Source organism: Blennius ocellaris, assembly GCF_963422515.1.
Source record: "Blennius ocellaris genome assembly, chromosome: 7".
NCBI classification, from domain to species: Eukaryota; Metazoa; Chordata; class Actinopteri; order Blenniiformes; family Blenniidae; genus Blennius; species Blennius ocellaris.
In genome coordinates, this window is record NC_137656.1 from 13,272,485 (window position 1) to 13,295,071 (window position 22,587).

Here is a 22,587-nt window from a genome sequence, read left to right on the forward strand (position 1 = left end):
ATGTTGTTTTGCAGTTTTTTTTTTTGTTTTTTTTTTTGGGGGGGGGGTCCATCCTAATTAGTCTTGGCAAGAAATGAATATGAGCAACTAAATAAAAAAAAAATCCCTTTAATCTAAAAGAAATGAAATTCGATATAAAATAAAGTCTAAAATGGAACAACAGGGTTTAAAACTTGATTCAATGTTTCCTAAAGTGACATTTGACCCCTATTATTTTCAACTAAAATATCTTAAACTTGGGCTGGACAATGAAGTAGAAGTATAGGACTCTTTCCCAGTTTTTTCCATCTTCTCCTCTGATTTAGCAATTCCACAGTAAGCTTTGTAAAAACACAGTTAAAGGTAATGATTCCTGACTGACTTAATTGACACAGATGGTATCAACCCAAGTGGTTTTGTAATTCAAACAGAAAAAGAAATCATTGGTATTCACCTCAATGTTCAATGACAAAGACAGAACCAAGAAATGCATCTAGTGACAGAAGCACTGGCAAACACTGTGAACCTGCTTGAGTACATGTGTACCTAAAGACACCTAAAGCGCTATAAGTAGAGCTGGGACTATCTGAAGTGGCAGTTTCAGTCTGTACCTTACAAGTAAAGCTGGATCAGCCAAAGCCATGTTAGACGTCGATGCTGTAAGGTGTATAATATCCACAGTCTGTTCGGTGAACAGGTAAAACTAAAATGGAACTTATTGGAAATGCGTGTACAGGCAGCAAAATTATGTCTACAAAGAAAAGTACTCCCTGGGGAGAGAGCTGAAGTCTTTCACAGAAGAAAAGACTGAGGTTAAAACAACTCGAATGCATCACAGTGTACAAGTGTCAGAAATGAACAGTGCGCAGGTAAAGGAAGCTTACATATCAGGGAGGTCCAAATCACTTCAGTTCAAGTGCCACATACACTCCACCTGGCTGTCAGTTAAACACCATCAGTAGATACTATCAAACAACTGATTTAAAAAAAAAAAAAAAAGCTAAAATTTAGTTTTGGTGCAAAAATATACAAGTACATTCTGAAGTTACCTCCAGCACTTAATGTGTTCTTTGTAATGTTTAGTCTTTGCAATCTCATCCTGCAAGCCGGTCTGGAGCCTCCTGTGGGACATTTTTTTACTTTTTTGTTTTTGGCCTGTGGGCCATATATTTGACAACCCTGTTCTGAATGGTCAAAACAATGGAGGCTGCCATTGCTGCAAACGCTACCACAACCACAACAAAAAAGAAAAAGTAAAAAATAAGGTGTAAATAACTGCACCTTGGGCATTGTTTCGATTACAACTTTTATTTCCTACAGTGAATTTAAAATTGTTTTGTTGGGGGGGGGGGGGCTTTAATTTTCACTCAAAGTTCTCATAAAACTTCTTCTTTTAAAATTGGTTTGTATGTTTAACATTTTATTTTAGTAAATAATGTAGACTCATGTAACATCTGATGTAAAAAAAAAAACTGTAAGTGAATGTGTGTGTGAGTGTATACATCATGAGTACATACGTCCGTGTGCACTTACAGGAAAGACAGTCATTTTCCAGCTAAGCGTGAGTCTCATCTGCAGGTAATGGCCCTGCACATATACGCCTCCACGCACACACAGAAGTGCACAGCACAGTTGAAGACAAGTCTGTTCGGTGATGATAGATGTTATACAGGCAGGGAGGTCGTTCTTCGACTCAGGGTCATCTGTCTTTTCACTGTCATGAGCCGATAGCGCGGCTCTTTTTCTCTTTTTTTTACAACTCTCTCTCCATCTCACCCACACGAGCTGCACCTCTGGGCAGGTTCTTTTGTATGTATGTGCAGAATATAGGGCTTTGTGAGGGTGAGTCAATTAGAAGATCAGACCGTCACAGCACAAATGTATAAAGTTGTAGCTACACACCAGCTTATGGCTAAAAGTGGTACTGCATGAGCGTGACGATGAGAATGAATTCAGTTAAATATTTTCAGAGATTTCCTCTCTGCTGTCATCTCCGACTAATTACACAAAGGAATTAACAGTAAACAGGGGAAGGGTATGAAAAATGCCCGGTTTTATTGTATTATGGTTTTGCTTTGCTTCATCTGCTCTGTTCTCGCTGTTACAGCTTTTTGACCCAAATATTTTACCCCTTCTCACTTTTCTGCACTCGACTCTCTTTTTGAGTTTTTCTTTTTTCTTCTTCTTCTTTTTTTTTTTTTAACCATCTTTCTCTCACTCGCCCACATCCTCCATCCTTCCAACTCACCCGTCTCATCTCAAAAGCAATTTCTTAGCGGCAGCATTAGAGGTGATCCATTTCACCAACCTGAAGAAGCCAATTATCTGACTCTTTATGACTTTCATTATTTTGCCTCTCATGCAGTGTTTTTATTCCCAGGTCGTTGACTCCCAGCAATGACACATACCTGCACACACACACACGTGCGTGTGCGTGTGCGTGTGTGTGCGTGTGTGTGTGTGTAACGCGATAAACAATAAGCACAAGGGGGCACCAACTAGAAAGACACACACTGAGATGCCTGAGTTTACATAATGCTCAGCTGGTGTGTGAAGTGATGAATAATGACTGATAGTCAAACACATTATGTGGGATTCAAGTACATTATCTTCAGCAGCAGTGGGGAGCGGTGGGCTGCACCCATGTCAATCAGCTATATAAAGATGGCATTGTCTCAGGAATAATAATAGTAAAGGACACTTTAACAGTGAGAGACAGCAAGAAAGACAGCAAGTCCCTTCTGCCAACTTTTTCCTCACAATTTTTTTTTACTGACAACAATGAACATATTTATGGTGCTGATTGATTATATTGGCGACCATGACTCTCTGTGCGTAATACAGACATCTGTTAGTCATGTGTGCTCCCGTGCTAGCGACATGTACATGTGTCATACAACTGCCTCTGCAACACACACCCACATCCACATCCACACCCCCTCCCCCACCCCCACACACACACGCACACACACGCACACACACACACACACACACACACGCACACGCACACGCACACGCACACGCACACGCACGCACGCACACAGCTGGGAGAGAATGATCACCGTCATTTGTCACTTCTTCTTTCCACCTGACAGACACAGTGTACTCATCTACATTCAGCACCTGAGGCTACGGATGTTTAATGCTGCCATTAAACTCATCTCCGACATAAAGTGCATCTGTGACTAAAGAGTGAGCACAAGCCAAGCTCCAGGCACTGAATCTAATGGTGAATTGAACTCTTCAGACACAGGATTGGAGAGAATATAAAACTATGTAATGTGGCAGTGGTAACTTTCGGATTAACCTGACTGTCCTTTTTGCTTCCCTTTGAACCAACACTTGTTTTTCAGGAAAAGCTTAACCTGTCTCCTCCTCGCTTTATTCTTGCCTTTTTGACTCCCTCCGATTATAAATCGTTTTCGGGCTATCCACACATCAACCACAGTGGCATCCGTGACTTTAACCCATAAGAAAAGCTGAGTCACTAGCTTTTTTTTTTTAAGTAAGAAGTAACCATAGGGAATGATGAGACTAAACTTGCACTAATTACGATCACAACTTTTTGTTGCTTGGAGAAATCTATTTAATATAGCTCCCATGTGTCCCATTACTATTTCCTATTTCAGAGAGTATTGCCAAGCCACATTGAACAAAATTTTATCTTGTCTTTTTATTCTGTATTAAAGCCTCACAGTGGTACTCAAAGTCGAACATTTTCACTTTTTAGCATGAAAGCCCTCCTGCAGGTTCTAAAAGTCCCCGACCAAGATTTACTGCCCCAGGGAATGAGACACGTGATACTCTCCCAAGTTTATATTGTTATGCATGCACTAAAGGATTTCTTCTGCTGGTCTTAAATGATCCACACATTTTAAAGTAACTCTGTCCATTTGAAATTTCAAACCGAACATAGAATAAAGACTCAGAATGCCACAGGTGACATCCAAGCAGAAAAAAAAAGCAACCACCGGATGACTGAGGATGATTTTTTTTTATACTCAAGTCAACAAATCCACTTTAAAAATGCAAATTTTCCACCCAAAGGGAATTATTATTTGGAGGACACTTTAATGTTTATCTATTTGGTTCATTACTTAAGGACATGATAATTTTGTGCTATTTATTCTAATGATAAAGGACCAGAATTTCAATGGCTGCATAATTGCATTGTGATTGTGTTTGTTCAAGAAAAAATGTGCCTTATTATGCCGCCGCTGTCCCTGCAGCCATGAAAAGTTAAACATGCAAAAATCTCAGGTAAGGTTTGAAAACAAAAGTTTATAGTGGCACCTTGAAAATCTAAAGGAGGCGTTTGATAAAGTATCCTTGGGCTAAGATAATACGATGCATCAAAGATAGCAATGGGTATGATAAAGCTGTCAATGTGTGACACAAAGCTCACTTTTAGAAGTCAGTTTTCAAAAGCGAATGACTTTGAGGGAAACACATTTTAGGGGAATGCAAACTGAAAATTCTCAGTCCAAGATATGTTTTCCATAAGCTGACAAACACAGCTAATGTTTCTCAATTAGAGGCCGTAACGACCAAATACATTTCAGCGCTGGCTCCCTTCTTTTCATCCAATGCCCTCTTGTTACTGTCACTGTGCCTAATTTCCTCTCAGAAATCCAAATACATTGTTGAAGATGAGTCATTATTCTGATCTGTTGTTATTTTGTAGTGGCATTGTTGTCACTGCCATGACAAAATAATAGCACCAAAGAAAAAAACTTTCCATTACGGACTCATAACAAGGAAATTATTTAAATGCCAATTATCTTGCTTGTGTGGTTGTATTGTGACAAGCTCCACAAGGAAGCCTGAACCGTGTCGTCTTTATACTTGATAGTCATGTTGACATAAATAAATGTTTATCAATTTTCCCCTTTAACAATTCCAGATCCCATCTCTACAGTAGGTTTTTTTTTTCTATTTTTTGAGTTGGTCCCAACATAAAATCCCTTAAAATCCCTGGTTCTGATAAAAGGCATAAAAAAGCTGATTTTTTCTCTCTATTTGATTAAAAGCAATTTCAATGGCAATGCTTAAGAGTGTGGTGTATTAATCAGATATTATGCATTTGGGGAGCTGCACTGATGATCAAGAGATTTTGGCTGTGATTCTGTCATCTACCTGTGATTTATTTAGCCCACTTAAGTTAAAATAATTTCTAAGTGTGAGACACTCCCAACGCTCTAAAGCAGACAACTGTCAATCCAACTTTTTTACATACCATACCACAAATCACAGAACAAATGTGTTCAATCTCAATACTAAACAATGACATTACATTTTTCAGGGGTTTTTTCTACATGTGTGAACTGACATGCAGTATGTTTACGCTTAAGTATACGCTATTAAAGGTCCTTATACAAAGTAAATGATGTTGACAGCAGGTGAGACCAAACATGACTAAGAAAAAGATACAAGAGTAGCAAATCTAAGTGATAATAATACCAAATAGTAACCAAAATCTTATTCTGTGTTGTCCATAGTAGGATGAGCACACACAAAGATGCATCACAGTGAGAGATCCAAGATGGTTTCGAGGCTGTGGATCTTTCTGCGTGGAGTCTACATGTTCTCCTTGTGTGCATGTGCCTTTTCTTCACTTACTCTGGCATTCTCTCGCAGCCAAAAGACATGCCAGTGAGATTAATAACTCTGAATCGGGGGTTCGTTGGTTTGTTGATTGGAGAATAGATGTGTTAGAAAAAGTAATAAACTCTCTGGAAAATATTTCAAAGCATCACAGCCGAGTGTTATTTATAGCCTTTAACCATTGTGCTGTATAGACGGTGATCAAATCGCAGCATGTTGCAACTGAAGAAATGGTGAACATACCATGCACTGTGGTCCAAAACAAACAGAGACAAGATATAGAGCCGAGAGCCAGACAATGCAGAGAAAGCCAGAAACAAAAGAATTATTTAAATATCCCTCAAAGCTGCAAAATGATGCTCGAGTTTCAGAAAGCAAAGCACTAATGCCATATGCCTTCTAATCTGTTCACACAAGACCAACAGTGACTAGCACTTCAATAAAGCCTTTCTAAACACACACGGACCTCGCTAATGGGATGCAAAGGAATGTCTTATTTATTGCCAATCTTGTGTTTTTCTCCACATTATAAATCACAAGCACATGCTCCTGCTCAAAGTAAGGGTAGAAAAAGAAAAGTGAAAGCCAACACTAATTAGTCTCCATGTGTTGAACATTTAATAAACCCATCCGGGCGATATGAATTAGAGTCTTAACAACTATTCACAGAAGCACGATGCACAACAACGGAGGCACTCTACAGAATTTTTACCATGTTTAGAGTTTTATGACAGTTATCAACTTGGAAATGTCTTTGCATACAGCTTTGACTTTTCCTGTGGGGCCTCTTAGAGGCACATACTGTGAGAAAAACCCCACTTCTGTGAGATAAACACTTCAGGGATTGCACATTTGTAATTCACGTGAAAACAGACCACAAATTACAGATTAATACAAAATAAAAGAATTAGCTATGTCGGTGCTTGTTAGACTAACAAATTCAGCTACATTATATGCAGGCAAACTGAAGGGGGGGGAGACAGTATTCCCACTGTACCTCCTGTGTGTGTCTGTGTATGCAAAACATGCTGCATTTTATCTGTCCCCAGCTCCACTCCAAGGCTCAGCTGGATTTTTCATGTCTGTCTATTTTTATAAACGTGCATGTGCACATACGTGCATGTGAGTAAATGTATAAGTAGATGACACACTGTAGAATAGTAAGGGTGTGGGTGTTTATGCATGTTACTCTTGCTGAGTATACCCAGTCACCCGGGATTACACAACAACATAACAGATATGCTTTATGAATCATTTTAGCATTAAACAAATTTGTTTCTCTGTTTATGTGTGCATGAGAGCAAATTCTATATAATCACAGATTATAAGTCTCTATGGAAGACTGCAGGCCAACTGAGAATATATTAGTGTGTACAATCGGAGCCTGAACATGAATGGTGGCTGTCTTTTGGTATTACGGGACACTTTCTCTACACATGTCCTTGCTCCTCGGCAGTGTCTTAATACCCAGTAGACTGAAGTTACACAGCTGTGAGCGTACCGCCTCTCCTACATCTAACTGCCACTACCTATGCAGCATTTAACTTAAAAGAGCAAGCTGATTCCGTTTTCACTTCTCCTTTTGTTTTTTAACGTGTAAAAGGCACAACATAAGCTAATGCAGAGAGAGAGAAAAAATATTGCTACGCTTAACTACAACTGAGGGTCACATGTAATTAATTTGTCACTGAGAATTAGGACCTGTCCACAAATGTTGACATTTTCCTAATAAGCCTCGTTATGCAAATGAAAAAGCATGTGAATGCTTTAACAGCACCTGAAGTCAGAAGTCAAGATATGGTAATTGAGACTGTCACAACTGTCCACTGCACACTGACAAGATGAAGATGCCTTTGAGTGTTCGTATCTTCCCTCCTCACGCTACCTGTCTTTCCCCTAATACCAAACAGCAGCAATAAAAATAGGATAGAAAATGTTTTTAAAAAGAGAGAGAGAGAGAGAGGAGAGTGAGAACACTCAACAGGCAGACCACCGTTACCATAACAACAGGCAAGCTATATCCCCGACTGTCAAAATTTAATTTCCTCTGCGTGTTTTTGCATAGGAGAGATGAAGGAGGATTCAATTTCTTAACAGAACACAGGAGTTAAAGCTACACCACGCACATATTCACTGGTCTAATGCGCCTTCTGCTCCTCTTCCACCAACCAGAAAGAAATAATATGCAGTTATTACCTCCATCAAGCAAAATATGCTATTACTGTTGTTTGTTTTGGAGTTTTCTTGTCTAGAGAATACTAACAGCGAGATCTCATCATAAAACTTGGACGTAAGGTTCAACATGGGTAAAACATTGTGTCTGTTTATTTGCAACTGTGTATGATTTTTATGGTCTATTAAAGTGTGGCAGGTAATCCACACTGACTATTCATGTCAAAAACTGCACCTTATGACTAGTTAATTGTTTTGGGGGTTTTTTCAAAGTGATTATGAATCAGAAACTTGCATCATCACCAGGTGAACCAAATAAAGTCAAACCTGCACATGAAATCGTTTCCCACAGTAAGAGGTTTGTGTGGTTTTTAACGCTATGCTACTCCAATTGGTCTACGCACGAGAAAATACAGCCAGAAGCTAAATTGCAGACATTACAACCAAATTTCTGTTTATTATTTTAGAGCGTTAAATCACTCCGTCAAATGATTACCCAGACAGCACCATCACTTTGCGACGTACTTTTTAGAAATTCAGCAGATAGAACTGAAATTTGGATCAGTGCCATTTTTGTGAGTATAAAGCAATGGTGACTTGACTGAAACTGTAAAATTTGCAAAGCACAGCACACTTAAAGAAAAAAAAAAAGGTTAGTTTTATTGCATGGTTTATAGTGATTAGTGTTATACTTATCTATCATACCGTGTTTTATATGAGAGTGGTTTTATTGGTTGGTTTTTTTTCCCCCCTTCTCTCTCTTGCTTTCTTTAAGTAATCCTACTAAATTCTAATCATCTGTTGACAGGGCAATAAAGTGTTGAAACTTGAATTTTAATACCTTGTCAAGTGCTACCATGGTAATAATGCCAATAAAAGATTAGCCCAACTACTTTCTCACGTGTAGCCCTGTATTACTGTATTATTGGTGTTCTTTTACGACTTCCGCATCCACTTCAAACTATGACTCCCGATCTACCAATAAACGTTTGACCCGAGGTGCTAAATGTCTCATGTGCTCAATGAAAATCTTGATTTAAAATGAGTTCTGGACCACACCATGCTTCTGTAGCATGATGTGATGTTTAAAGCCCCAAACAGACATAAACTGAAAATGGTAAATGGATTTCACTAAAATAGAGCTTTTCCAACAATCAGTCTCCGAAGCTCTTTACGCTGTTAATTCACATTCATCCATTCATACACATGCCACTGGAGGCGGCCACCATGCAAGGCACTCAATCCATCCACTGGGGGCAATTCTGGGTTCAGTGTCTTGCTCAAGGACAAGGCATGGCAAGATGGGGAATCAAACCTATGACCACTCAACCAACTAAGCAACAGCCTCCCCATACATGGCATTCATAGGGGAGTAATATCTTGTGATTGAGCCACTAAAGTTTAGAAATATGTTTATGTATTTATAGATTTTGACACATTTAATGAGTTTTAAGGAGTCAATGTCATTTTAAGGACTTTTACAAGATCACTAAGCCTTTTTGTGTAAAAACTATATGAGACACACATCACTGCTGCAAAAAGATTAACTTTGTATGTGAATACACTAAGAGAAGGGATGTTTTAAATGTAAATGCAGCGGGGATTAAGGTTAATACATACCACTATAAATCCACTAAACTTGCTGCGTATGATTTAAATTATGTGATATAACAATTAAGTGACACAGTGGTTTATACTTACATTCTACCATTTGTGTATTTAAGCTTGAAAAATATGAGCAGATTATTAATATATAAGAACACTTCATTATATGGTTTGTTATTGCCAAACAAGCATTTTCAAAGTTGAATTTCAATATTTTACGCTCATTATTTTCATACACTACAATGTATATCGTTCCATCCAATCACATAGCAAGCTGTCAAAGATTACATGATTTAAATCTACTAAACAGTGCTTTGGATGGATGATCCATGTTCAGCGGCTCCTGTGCAACATGTACCAGGTGATGAGTTGCTTTCTGTCTGAGTCATGTTGAATCATCTTGTGTCGAGGAAAATGCAGCAGACCAGGAATAACCATGTGGAAGCATCAGGCCTCACCCCGAATCACCTCGAACATCTCCCACTCGAGCTATTGGCACCAATACAAATGTTTATTAGCACAGAAATACTGTTTGTAAAATTCTAAATCCAGAAAAGTTACACACTTGCTATCAAAATAATCCAACTATCGAACATAAAAGTGGAGGTATGAAAGACGATCTGTTTGTTTCACTCTGTGCATGTGTGTTTGCGTGTGCAAACAGCAGATGTTCTGTGCAGGCAGCCTGTCAGACAGCAACCAGTATCCTGCTGCCGACATTCTCCCTGGACAGGCTGAGTGACTGACATGTGTGCATCTATGTGTGTGCGTGCGTGCGTGCAATCACACTGAGAGAAGGGTTGTCAGAGGAGGGACAAAAGGCAGATTATCCGCATTCAAACAGAGACCTTGGTTCTAGGTGAGGATACAGCTACCGTATGTTGAAGAATGTTTGTATTATGGTGAGTTTTTATAGATGAATGGAAATCATCGCATTGTCCTCCAAAGCGATAGAAACGTGTGTTTGTGAGTGTGCATGCGTGCTTGTGTGCGTACACTGAGGGGAGCTTGCTTTGCCTCAAGTAAATCGATGTCCCCTTGAGGGAATGTGCGAGCTGAGACAAAGAGACTTCGAGGGGAGGAAAGACAGTGAGAGAGACAGAGGCAGCCCTGGGCGAACACAATTCTGCACCCTTCCCCACTTCTACAATCTTAGGTTCTTCAATTTGACTTTCCACATTTTCTAGTCAAATTTGTGTGAAAGTGTTTTGTAAGAAGAAACCGGTGAAGATGCTGAACTAAAACAGCGGAAAATTTACACCTGCCACTGGCAACGTCTTGGTCAGGGGCACTTGCGTATGCCTGACTGCTGAACTTTCAATCCACACTTCGTCAAAATGTGTTTCCTGAAGTTTGTGTGGAGCTTTGCACTTCACGCCAGAAAAGCTGCTTCCTTGCTGTGGAGATTTTACTGGCATACACATCCCTCTAAGCTCGTATCACATCACTGTCTCTCTGTAAGTAGCACACATGCTCTTCAATTGTGCGATGTGTGTACTGACAGTTTTAGAGGCTTGGTTATGACTTCAGTGCAGACAGCTGAGCTGTTGTAAAGGAGAGTGTGTTCAGAAAGAAATCAGCCATCCATACCTTAATTTAAATTACTGCATACATCTTTGTTAGAAGCCAGCCAGTTGCAAGGAAAGGCATGGAAATGTCAGTCTGCTGGTCAATTAGGTCTGAATCTTAGTGACTATTGGACAGAATAACTTGAATCTCATAAACATAATGGCTCAATGCACATTTTCTCTAATACTTTAACTAATCTTAAATGAATCCAATAAACCTTGTACCTAAATTACCATAATGGTCTGAAATAAGACAATGAATGACTCACAATGATGAAATGAAAATAATGAAATAATCACTGTTCTCATGATCCAGTTCCAGATGCTCCACCTCCAGTAATTCACACTCACTACCATCCAAAGTATTTGAAAAGCAACATTTTAAACTTTTTGAATAGTCTGTGAACAATAAGTACAGCTTTAGCTGGTTTTTCATGCCCACAGTATGATTTGTTGGACACACCTGACATTTGACCGGCATAGTCTGGTGTCCACTGATCACAGTCAGCTTATTCTTCCTGTTTTCTGAGGTTATGTAGAAAAACTCAGTATAACAATGGGAGCTTAATATTAGACACGGACTGATATTGATATATATATATACACTCATCTCTCCACTGCTCTCTGCTCTCTAAGACAAGTGAGGTTTCAGTATAACTGAAAGGACCAATGAACTATCTGACAAAAACCTTGGATGGGTTGAAAAGGTTGACTACCGACTTGCATGATTCACTGACGGCGTCTAGACACAAAGAATGTCTTTCTGTTCAGTTCAATGAAACTTGCAAAGACTGTTATAAAAAACAAAAAAAACTTCTCAGGGAAAGAAAGCCCTAGGTAAGTTCAGTGTCTCACTAAATCCTTCAAACTACACTTCAAAAACACTCACAAGAGCTGACCTGCACACTCTGCAATCAAACAAGGTAAATCGGGGGGGGCAGGTGGCACATGGATCAACAGATGCATGTACTCTATGTGGGCGAGCAAAAATCAAGTATTCACCTTGTGATGGAGAGGCAAACGCTGAAGAAAAGTTATAATTATTTCCTGGCTTGTGAGACACACCACTGGACTACACCAGTGGTGATACAAACCCTTTATTACCTACTGCCTCCATAAAAACAAATAAGCCCTGACCACTGAATTGGTATTGGTGTGTGCGTGTGTGTGTGTGTGTGTGTGTGTGTGTGTGTGTGTGTGTGTGTGTGTGTGTGTGTGTGTGTGTGTGTGTGTGTGTGTGTGTGTGTGTGTGTGTGTGTGTGTGTGTGTGTGTGTGTGTGTGTGTGTGTGTGTTACGCTGGCGTCTTTGTGCAGATGAGTGGCTTTAAATGAACTTCAATATGTGTCAAGCAAAGCCTGTCCTGAGTGTAATTGTAGGGAAGAAACAAGTGGCCAAAATAAATCAGGAATGGAACCCAAAGACAGTGCAAGTCATTCTCTTCTGGCTGTCTGCTACACGAAGACAGAGGAGAATAGAAAGACAGCACGCTTATTTATTCAAAGAGAATCCATTTATATATTTATTTACCCCCTTGTCTTTCCGTCTTCTCTGCACTTGGAGAAAGGGACATAAAACATGTTGTGCATTTACACAGAACATTCAAGATCAGCGATTCCTCAAACAGACAATAAACCTTTCTCCTCCTCTCTTTGTCTCTCAAAAGGCAATTGTGCACAATGTTAGAAAAAGCTATATTGCTGCTGTAATGTAATGAAGCTATACTGTTCAGAAGATGAATGCCCCTGTGGGCAAGTGTATGAGAACAGATCCTTGAACCCTCCATATGCTCTCACACTATGTGACTTGGTCCTGTATTAAAAGGTCAACCAACACCAGACCATGGCCTAATTTTTCCTGTCTTTTGATTGGAGGCAGACACTGTCAGGGCCACAGATGGTGCAACTTACAGAGAATCCCAATGTGAACTAATACAGCCAGAAGAAAAAGAAACAACTGAGACAGCCGGAATTCCCCCAAAACAACCTGACAAGTACTGTGCAACACCTGTGCTCCGTATGACCGAAACCCGATTGCGTTTTATAGAAATATATGTGGGACAAGAAATGCAGAGACCATAAATGTTACAACAGGACTGAGAGCAAATAGGATGGTCACACCAAACACTTATGCACGTACACTTATGGTGTGCATTTTGGATCAAATAATAATATTAGATATAAGAAAACAATCATTCATAGCATCACAGGGTACAAGTATACTTGAAATATCCACAAACATCCACTGACTTTTGAAACAGCCTTCTGAGGAAAGAAAATTACTACTTAAACGCGACATTCAATCAGAATACAAATATTTACCTCTGATTGGTGTCTTTCCCAGAAATTCGATCTCCGGTTTGGTCCAAGGGTGAAGGAAGCAGGTTGAGACAGGAGGCCAAGGACTGGCTGGAGTCTTCTCTGGACACTGGACACATACCCAAACAAACATTTCATGAAACCAATTTCTACCCCCCCGAGCCTCAGTAACAAACCTAGAGCGAGAATATTCCAGCCAACCGTAACCCACAAATATTTAATTCTGCAGCAAAATAAGATTTTGTTAAATAACAGCACACCTTTCATCAACTCGTGGAACAAAATTTAGTAGTGATTTGTGTGAGTGGTGATGATACCAACATCCAAATTGCATATTTGACAGAGCAATGTCAGAGAGTGGAGTCGATGCCGCTGATAAAGATGAGGTTTAGCATTTCTCGCTCTCACTGAATCCACAGGGCATGAGTCACATTTGGTATAAGAGAGCACACGGCCCCGCAGCTGAACACCGTTGGTCATAAATTGCTGTGAAACTGCTTGCTTTTTAATAAAGGTTTTAACAAGCCACCTGAGAGAAGTAAAAATGAGGAGTGCCAATGAGACTGTGCGGGTGTGTGGAGTGGTGGGATAGGTGTGGGTCCAGTTTGCGTATATCTATTTGTGTGCATGTATTTCTTTATTTACACCCCGTGCGTGCGTGCGTGCGTGCGTGCATGCATGAATGCGTGGGTGGGTGGGTGGGTGTGTGCGTGCGTTCCAGCCTGCATTGCGTGGACACTGGACAGCCAAAGTGTGTGCATGGATCTGTGTCTTTAAATTAGACCCTTCAAGTTGAGCACTTGGAGGATACTTACTCTTCTATTGTGAGCACAAAGTCTTAGTCCCTTGACTTTATGAGGACAATTTATCAAACCTTTAATTTCATGCTACAGTCTGCAAACTATTAGGTCTAATGACTAAGCATGCACACCAGTGTGCAAGTGTGTATTAATGACGGTGCTGCCTTTAGCTCCGCATCAACCAGAGCCTGTAGAGATGTCTAGTGTGTTTGTGTCTGTGCGTGTGTGTGCGTGTGTCTGTGTGTGTGTGCGTGTGTCTGTGTGTGTGTGCGCACACACACACACACACACAGACACACGCACACACACACACACACACACACCTTCAAACCCACCTCAAACCCACCTTCTCTCGCAAAACGCTCCAAACCCCACAAGCACGGGAAATTCTGTTTATTAGGGCTGAAGCGCTTGTTTTAGTTTTTACTCCACAGTGCTGCTGAGCATTTTACTTTATTTGACTGCAACTGTAATATTCTGCGAGCCCATCTGGGACTTTAATATGGCCTAGAGATGGATGAATCCAACATCACATTACCATATAATGTGACTGAGAGATCTGTTGGGTAAGACATGCTTACATAAAGTGTTAGGGTGACATAAACACGCCCCACTACTGTACTATCAAACATGGAGACCCTGTATCTGAGTGAACTGGATCACAAAATATAGAGAATGATCACATTTCAAGCTTACGGATTTGCCATTGAATCAGCTCGAACATGTGTTACACTCACCGAGTCCTCCAGTCACGTTATGTATGCACAGGATGATGCGTATTAAAACATTTGCAAGCAAAGATCTGAAGCATAATCAGCACTGACAGCAAATGCAAAAGCTTGCAATTTTCCTCTGTTAGGGTAATTTGATCATTTAGCTTCACTAAAATCTACTCAAAGCACCAAAATAAAGTAAATCCCTTCTTGAGACATGAATGGGATCGAAATTAACACATGAATGTGTTCGGAAGTATTTCATTAAGTTGAGGTGGTTACAGCAGGTCTCCATGCTCATTCATTAAAATAATACCCTCGTGTCTGGTGTGAAAGGAAACTAGAGTTACTGTGCTTTTGGTACCCTGAGCAGCACCGTGAGGTGGTGCAAGCAATAATTCTCATCCGACAGTCACTTTTCAACCACCAGGCATGTCAGGGAGAGTGTGACTGAAATGCCAAAACAACAAAGGAGATAAATCGCTGTAAATGAGGGAGCTACATCAGAGTCACGGCACATGTTGAAAGAAGTGGGGCGAATACTGGTTTCATGTTTTAAAGTGATGGAATATAGGTGGCTTAATGAGGGAAAAGACAGACGGAGAGGGAAACGAAGCACGGTGAGCGATAGAAGAGGCCAGCATGGAGGAGGCGAGGCGAGGGGGTTGGGATCTGTCACAATATGAGCCGATATTCACGTGACTCCAGGAGGGATAGATACGGATGAAAGTGAACGAGTGACAGATTATGTCTTGATTTGAATGCTTAGTTTCTAAGAGCAGCAGCAGGGGGATTTTTGGGGATTCTGCAGAGTGTGACATAGCAGCTCACAGCATCACGTTCTGCTTTTAACTCGAACCCGACACCTGCATTACAGTCACTGCAGCGGTGAGACGTTTACCATGTCGATGTCGCTGATCATCGGAGAGGTCCAGGTCCAACATGAGGTCATCTTCATCCAGCTCTGAAGAACCAAGGTTGTTTAGGACATCCTGATGAGAAGAACACACAACAATTAAACTGAAAATAAGCACTCAATTCAAAACTGCGATACATCAAACTATTGATTTCCATTTTAGAATTATCGACTGAGCTCATCTCTTTTTTGAAAACAGTTTTTTTAATAATGTGTGGGATTCTTTTAATGACTTCGCCTACGAGCTATTTAGTCTCTCATCACCGTGGCCTCTCCTGAAAACGCACTGCAGCTCTTGGTATGTAGCAATGATTAGGGTTTAGTGTGGAGAAACAATGAGTCTCCCAAATGAGTTTTATATAACATCTGTCAACTTCCCCCATGCTTTACCTTGGAAAAACTCAGCTGCTCAACTAACAAGAAACACTGAATGCAGTGAGGCTGTTATTTAGATGTTTTTAAACTGCTGATTTCTGCATGCTCAACAAGTATTTTCTACAAACTTGAGTTGTATTTTTAAATCTAACAAGCAGAGAACAGGGTATTCAAGATCATTTGATTGATCCTTTATTGATCATAATTGATAACTTGTACATCTCAGAATGTTTTATTCTGAAATTACAAGAGTAAATGATTGAGGCTGCAAGAAAATGAAAAACCACTGCTGGGCTCATTACTGAGGTAGGTGTTATTTTTGTAGTGTTTCTAATCCCTGCATACAATCCAAAAAGCACATCATATTCCCAATCGCAGTGCAGTTGATTGATGCATTTATCTTAAAAATATAGGGAAAACGTTTTGCACTGTTTTTACAGTGGCAGGCTATTACTATTATTTCTCTTTCGGAAACTACTTGCATAAAAACACCAAAAAAGCAACAAAATTTGAAGTTAGGTCCAATCAGAAATTCAGCTTGGTGCCACACAAATTCTCTGAAATACTGTAATAGTAGCATTTTCTTTTAAAAGAGCTTCAAACAAGGTAAATCTAATTTAAAATCTGTCACTGAAGTAAACAGTGTGTGTCTCAAACTGAGTTATCACTCTATCAATAAGAACCACCCTAGAATGCTTTAGGAATCCCTGTTTTAGAACTCACACACCATTATGGGTGGCCCTCAATTATCAACAGCAGTCCAACAGACATTGCAGTGTTGAAATTTCTTGAGTAGGATCTTTTCAATCCTTCATATCTTAAATGAGCTATAGCCACAGGACTGCAGTGATTCATGCTTCACCACTTAATACCCCAACACCAAATATTCATTTGTAATCTGTCACTAAAGGCTCCCATGTTCATGCTATTATTATGAGGTTATAATGATGCCGAGAGTTAATGTGACTTTTGGTACAGCCATATTTCAAATGCCAATGCTGCCACCCGATGGCCATGGAGGGAACAGCAGGTAAGACGACGTTACAAGTACAGACATGGACTTGCAGACTTGCATGTGTGGACCTTTAATTGTCCTTGCCTGCAGAGGATCAGTAAGAAATTAGGTCAAATTAGTCTATGTAATGCATGCATAGAATATAACTGCTCTACTTTTATGGTGAAGGTGCTTCATTTTCCTCAGCGTATATAATTCCTGCTTGTCGTTTTGGTAAACAATCGGTAGCCAACAAACCTGTAATCTCATAGCCAAACAAAGGCTGATGCAGAGTGTTGTGTTTTAACAAGACATGAGCATGTATTTATTTACCGAAGTTGACGGTATAGTAGCGTAAAGCATTCTAGTTTGAGCCGTCATTTTCAAAAACTAAATTCAGTAGTGACTCATTAAAACTACTGGTTGCTTGTGATAAGATATCTATTACTTTTCAGCAGTCATGTGGCTTGACCCTCCACAGCAGTCCAGACATAAAGAGACAAACAGATTGGCACATGGTGGTGTAGTGGTTTGCACAACAAGAGCCTCCCCAGTTCCAGTCCAGGCTTGAGGGCCTTTCTGTGAGGAGGTTAAATTGCCCGTGGTTGTGCATGAGACGGTGTGAGATCGTCTCTTTGTTTTTGCCAAGTGATGAACTGTACTGGGTGTAACCTTCCATCACCCAGAGTCAGCTGACATTGCTTTCCAGTGCATTCTGACCATAAGTTGGATATGGACGGATGGATGAAATTGTTAAAACATAGGACGACTTCACGTTAAACAACTGTATCCAAGAAATGATTTGCCAATTACTCATGCTACTGATAATAATGAAGGTGCCGTTCTTTGTCTATAGATTAGATCCTGATAAATATTATAGCTGTGCGAGGAAATCTCAGCCACCTTTATTGTGAGCAGGTTTCGAGAGATCCACAAGAAAATAACAAAAGGTCAAAATAACTGCGTGATTGATCTCAGCTGCATTCCATTAAGGTGAAGCATAAGCACTGAGACCTGAATTAATGAGTATCTTAAAAATTGTTGTTTAATTTCGCTCTCACCATTACTCACCACGAGAAGGGCTTTGACCTTGTTTTGAATATATGTTTAAGTCCTTGAAATAAACCTTTTCAAACTGAAGGTTTTCAGAGTGTATTCAATTATCTTATCTTATCTTATCTTATCTTATCCTATCTTATTATAACGTTTATCCCACAAAAACAAAAAAGTGAAGTGTCAGGATCTAAAAACTGCAATGTTGCCCTCTTGTGCAACATCTGCGACTCCAGAAGGATCAGAAAATCCAATACAGCAGCTCATTTCAGCTCTCATAGCCATTGTTTGGACATAAACAACCTCTCAGGCACTTTCGGTATCGATCTCTTTCTATCCCGAGTGTGAGCACCTCTATGTGCAATTTGTGACACAGCGCACTATCCAAACACACCTCTGAATTTCCAATCAACGAAATCTCCAGTGCACCGACATGAAGTCACCGAAAAAACACGCAAGATATTTGCTTCATTGTGACATTGGAGGCTTGGTTGCTAAACATGAGAGAAAAGCCAGAGAGCATTTCGCCGTAATGCACCTGCACATGAGACCTCATTACAGACATTGAAGCTCATAGTGCAAAGGTATTGGAACAGGAATTCAGGTCCATATTATGTGATGGTACTGCACACAGACTTCATTTAAAGCCAAATTGCCCATTTTAATGTGACCCTCCAACCACAGACCTGTCTTAATATGATTTCACAATCCTGAAATGTCACCTTTCTAGCTCACCGATGTGATTTGAGTGAATATAATCCTTCAGTTAATAGAGATGGTATCAGATTCAGGTCTCATTAAAAGATGTCTCCATCACTTAACTGCCACACAAAATGACATCCAAAACAGGGTTGAAAGATAGCAGAGGATTTTTTGTCTGCATTAAAAGCCACTGGTTTCTGTGGAAATCATATATAAAGTCTTTGAAAATTACATTTATCTCAGTGCTTTAGGGTGGCAAAAGCATTAAAATCAAGCGAGAGAACATTTCTGCTTTGCACCGAGGTATTAATGCTGCGAGCAATAGAAAATATACGGAGTAACAAATGACTTTCATTCTGTCTGAGTCAAGGCTTTACAATCAGTTGTGTTTACAATAAGCCTGAGGGCCACAAGGATTGAATGTCCAGTCGGACTCGGAATCAGATTGTTGAATAAAATGTCATGGCGGGGGTTTTTTTTGTACTTCCCTTGGTTAATCTCTCTGTTGTCTGCATGATTTCATCCTCGCTCCTCTGGCTGCTGATCACTTGATATCTCCTCATCTAAAAATGCAGCATGTCTACCCCATTTTTCATCCACACTTCCAGACTGTTGCTTCAGACAGTTGTCACATCTCATTTTATGTCACTTCGAGCTTTGCAGAGTAGGTTTGATTCTGTTGTGTTGTTTTTTTGTTTTGTTTTTTGGCGGGGGGCTCCGATTGTACCTCTGGTTTCTTGTGCCTTACAAATCTCACGTCTGGCTGTGCTCACTGTCTGCCACCCACATGCACATTATCGACCATGCTTTACTTCCAGCATCTCCTCACCCGGGCTCCTTCAAAGCAACACTCCCTGTTCAGCCTGTATTCAGCTTGCCATCTTTCCTCTGCTCGACTCCTTCTGCCTTGGCATCTCCCTCTATATCAAGTCCAAGATGAGAAAAAATAGGTTTTCTTTTCCCTCCATCCCATTCAAGAACCACCTGACATGTGTCATTTTTTGATAACTACTGACCCTGTTAGCACACCATCAGTAAGCCTTTTTAAATTCAAGAGCCATTTATATCAGAAACGAGTTCCTCACCCTCTTATGACTATAATTATATTTGTCGCCACTTTCATTTATTTTGATTTTATAAATCCGAAAATGTGCGATGAGTGCCACTTTTTAGTCAAAATACCTTAACTTTCAATATCTGGCCGTTGTTCAATAGCATTTGTTTTCCATGCATGTTACAAATTTGTAACACAAAGGTGATTTTTGTCTCTGAATTGCATAGTTATATCACAAAAGGTCTTGGGGCCACTGTACTGACTCGTATATTGGAGCAAAGTTGCTCTCAGCTTATAAAAAATAAAATGTCGTTATCCCATTACTTTGCAGAGCTGAACTTGTGAACCAGTGCATGCGGAGACAGACATAACTGCTTTTATTTTATCATAAACTCACTTCTGGTTTTTATTTCTTGGTGAATGCAGTTTGATTATAATCTGACATTAAGAGTTGTCTCCAAGTTCCTGTTAGTTTGAGAGTGTGATTAATGCCAACTATGCGTTTCATTAAAGTCTTCTTTTCACGCCTGGAGGTGGAGAGCGAGAAATTCTGGATTGACTTGGCCACAAAAGATGTTTTCCCAAAGAAAACCTTTTCCAGCCAACTTGACCAAGAGTCATTTCTGTCTCAGCAACTTTTTGTGACGTCAATTTTGCCTCACGTCTGAGTGTGGAATTTAACTGCTGATGAGTGGAGGTGCTTTTTATCTTTGGAACGATTACTACAGTGTTGATTTTGCATAAATGTCAAAGCTTTCTACCTCATGAGTAACAAAAGTATATCTAATTAAAAAGGCTTACATGTTTCATCCCCGATCTAAAAAAACCAAAACAAAACAAAAAAAAACAATAAATAAATCACTCGAACATGAAGCAATGACAGGACCAGAACTAGGTCGGTAGCTGATTTATTGGCTCATTCTAATTTCAAAGTGCAAATAATATCTGTTGAATGCACAGTCTGACATTTTCAAGCAAATGGCTGCAGGTGAAAAGAAGTTCCAGTGAATTAAGAGAAGCTTTCTTAAATCAAATTTCTGCCGCAACAGTAGTCGGTTGTCATCCTCCAGGGGTGGACGTATTGCATACTTTTGTTTCTGCCTGATAGCTAATGAGCCCCTAAATGATGATCAACTCCACTCTTCTAGGTAAGTCTGCCTTTTCATTAGCCTCTATGCTGTTCAATATTTTTAAAATAAGCTCATTTTAAAATGTGACGAAGATGTTATCCCCCAAATAATCACTATAATATGTTAAACACAACAAGAATCCCAAAAAGGGCATTCATCTGTTGAATGTAGTTAGAGGCTCTTTTACAAGAGCTTGCTGTTATTCCTATAACAAAATACTTGTTAATTTTGAGGGTATATTTTACAATCCATTCATTTTAATGATGATAATGAAAACAAATATGCAGCAAGATAAAAACTGGGGGTGAGGAAAAGAATAAGCCCACAGACGTGAACATTTGGAGTACAACATATTGCTTATAATTGATTTGAACAAAATTGTGCCTGAAATTCTAGTCTAATTTTATCTAATATAGTTGTTGCCATTAATCACTATGTACAAGTGTATATTCATACAATTCTTCCCGCTATTAACAACAACATCCAGAGATTTTAAGAGTACATCATAATTGTTGCTTCTTTAATGTAATATCCCTGAAGCAAGCGAGTCAACAGTATGCAAACATATGCAAAACACTCACACTGCATTTCATTTTACCAGCCAAAAGTGTGGTTATTATTACAAATTCCGTCTGGGAGAAGAAGGGAATGCTTATCTTTTGTATGATTAATGCAAGTGCCACTTACGATATCCAGCTTTTACAAGGCAGCAATCAGACTGCAGGATCGGAAAACAAGACGCACTCCGCATCACGACACTGCCTGGCAAACGAGCTGACAAGCAGCTGTTGATATGCATAAGCAAGACAGTCAAAGTGAAGTGCATTGCCGCTGAACTACTCTGCCATAAATGTCACTCAAACTTTTGACAAAAGTACATGTTCAAAGTTTGCTCGACTTGTCTGCGAGGTAAAACTAAATTTTTAGACTTTAAGTCATCCTTCTTTTTTTTTTTTTGCTTTGCGAGTGTGCCAGTTTTACGTTTAATCACCGTCATCCTGTCAGCATCATCACATCTGTCATTGGGAAACTTATGAGCAATGTTGAAGATGCTGCTCACATAAATATCACACCGCTTCCCAAGGGGCTTTTTAAAAAACCAAAAAAAATGAAGACAAAAACAACTGGAATGAGAACACTAAATAACCCAAGCAAGTGCAGGCTCGCTATGCTTCACAGACGTAAATCATAGTTTCTAACTGTGATTAGTAATTTATCACTGTTAACTGTAAAGGCAATCCCTATTTGGTTTAAGTAAATTAGGTTGAGGTGCACAGGGCAATGTCCCAACAGGCCTGCTTTACAAATAAACTAAACTACTCTAATCCCCTTAATTCACACCCTCACTACCTAAACTTATCTAATTAATTAGAATATGTCATTGCTTGCAGAGTGTGCAACGCAAGTAAAAATGTGTAAACACACGGGCTAATGTGTCTAAATCTGGACATAGCTTATAAGGGCCTTCAGTGAACTGGCAAGGTTTTATATATCCAAGAGTGGTAGGAGATAATCTAATACACACTCCCAGGCTCTTACCTTCCCCCCATCCCTCAGGCCCCTAAAGGGCCCTCCATAAGCACAGAAGAGGTAAAGAAAGAGATCG

General features: G+C 39.7%; 1 protein-coding gene across 1 annotated transcript in view; it reads right to left on the reverse strand.

The window, feature by feature from the left end:
* ccser1 (coiled-coil serine-rich protein 1) overlaps positions 1–22,587 on the reverse strand; it is a 127,277-nt gene that overhangs the window by 89,927 nt on the left and 14,763 nt on the right. Inside the window, exons 5-6 of the mRNA XM_080499342.1 lie at positions 15,659–15,749; positions 13,248–13,353 (exon numbers count right to left, since the gene is read on the reverse strand). Of these exons, the coding sequence (XP_080355468.1) occupies positions 13,248–13,353; positions 15,659–15,749 (197 nt within the window). The remainder of the gene's footprint in view (positions 1–13,247; positions 13,354–15,658; positions 15,750–22,587) is intronic.